The 1,401-nt window shown below is 37.8% G+C and overlaps 1 protein-coding gene across 1 annotated transcript in view; it reads left to right on the forward strand.

Moving 5' to 3' along the window:
* The window catches only part of ERCC6L (excision repair cross-complementation group 6-like), a gene marked incomplete at its 5' end in the record, with an annotated part of 4,116 nt that extends 2,873 nt beyond the window's left edge, over positions 1–1,243 (forward strand). Inside the window, one exon of the mRNA XM_010861444.1 lies at positions 21–1,243. Coding sequence (XP_010859746.1) covers positions 21–811 — 791 coding nt within the window. The remainder of the gene's footprint in view (positions 1–20) is intronic.
* Positions 1,244–1,401: the final 158 nt, after the last annotated feature.

Here is a 1,401-nt window from a genome sequence, read left to right on the forward strand (position 1 = left end):
TAGCTTGTGTGGCTCTGCAGCTAATTCCAGAGCAGAGTCAGTGCATAGCAAAGCATGTCTCAGTGTGGATCTTTCTGAGGAAGATGATGAGCCAGAAGAAGTAGTTAATGTGAAAATCAGAAGAAAAGCCAGACGAATTGATTCAGATAATGAAGATGAACATACTTTTAAAGATACTTCAAGCACAAACCCATTCAACACATCTCCCTTCCCATTTTTATCTGTAAAACAGTTTGATGCCTCAACTCCCAAAAATGACATCAGTCTACCTGAAAGGTTCTTTTCACCTAAAATATCTGACAGTATAAATAAGTCTGTAAACTCTAGAAGATCCCTGGCTTCTAGGAGGTCTCTTATTAATGTGGTTTTAGACCACGTGGAAGATATGGAGGAAAGACTTGACAATAGCAGTGAAGCAAAGGTTGTTGAAGATTATCTGGAGGAAGGAGCAGAGGAAAGTGGTGACGAAGCCCCAGAGCATACAAAAGAAGATCCTTCCAGAGAAACACTGTCTTCAGAAAATAAATCCAGTCAGTTAAGTACATCTAAGCCTGGTGCTCTGGCTCAGGAGACCTCTCCAGGTGACCCTGAGCCTTTGTCTGATGGACAGTTGGTTGACTCTCCCCAGGATGAGGCAATGGAGGCTGTGAATGACTATGACACTCTTGTCTTGCATGGAAAAGAACTGAAAGAGTGTGGAAAAATACAGGAGGCCTTAGACTGCTTGGTTAAAGCACTTGACATAAAAAGCTCAGATCCTGAAGTCATGCTCATGACTTTAAGTTTGTATAAACAACTTAATAAAACTTGAGAATATAACCTGTTTTATAGTATTTTAGAGCAAAACTTGAGTATGAGGTAATTTGTTCCCATAATTGGATTCTTTGGGAGCATGAAGCCTTCAGGCTTAAGGTGAAAGAACTCAAAAAGTGAGTTTTTGTTCTAACTTTTTTTTGCAAATTTTGTGTTACTGCTTTCCTGCTCTTTTCCTGCTTTCCTGCTTTTCCTGCTCCTGCTTTCCCTCATAGATATATTTTGGTATTCTGAGCACTAGGTTAATATTTCTTTGCTCAGGTATTCTTATATTTTTCTTTTAGGCATACTCTGTAAACTTCATAGAACTATGTTATTTCTAGAGAAGTTTTTGTAACATTACTCTGGCCATTTTAAATTTTACTCTGAGAATGTCAATTTTGTATACCACAGTCCAGATATTAATAATATTAAAGTTACTTTTCTCAAGCATTTTTCATTGTTTCTTTCAGTGAGATGGTTGATATTGACAAATACATGTAAAAATCATTTAGGCAGAATTCTGTTATTAGTATTCCAGATCGAAGACCCACTTAACATACACTAGCATGTAGGCTGTTGGTTTACTACAGGCAGACTGGGATAAGG

This window comes from Bison bison, unplaced genomic scaffold, assembly GCF_000754665.1.
Source record: "Bison bison bison isolate TAMUID 2011002044 unplaced genomic scaffold, Bison_UMD1.0 scf7180017857809, whole genome shotgun sequence".
Classification (NCBI taxonomy): domain Eukaryota; kingdom Metazoa; phylum Chordata; class Mammalia; order Artiodactyla; family Bovidae; genus Bison; species Bison bison.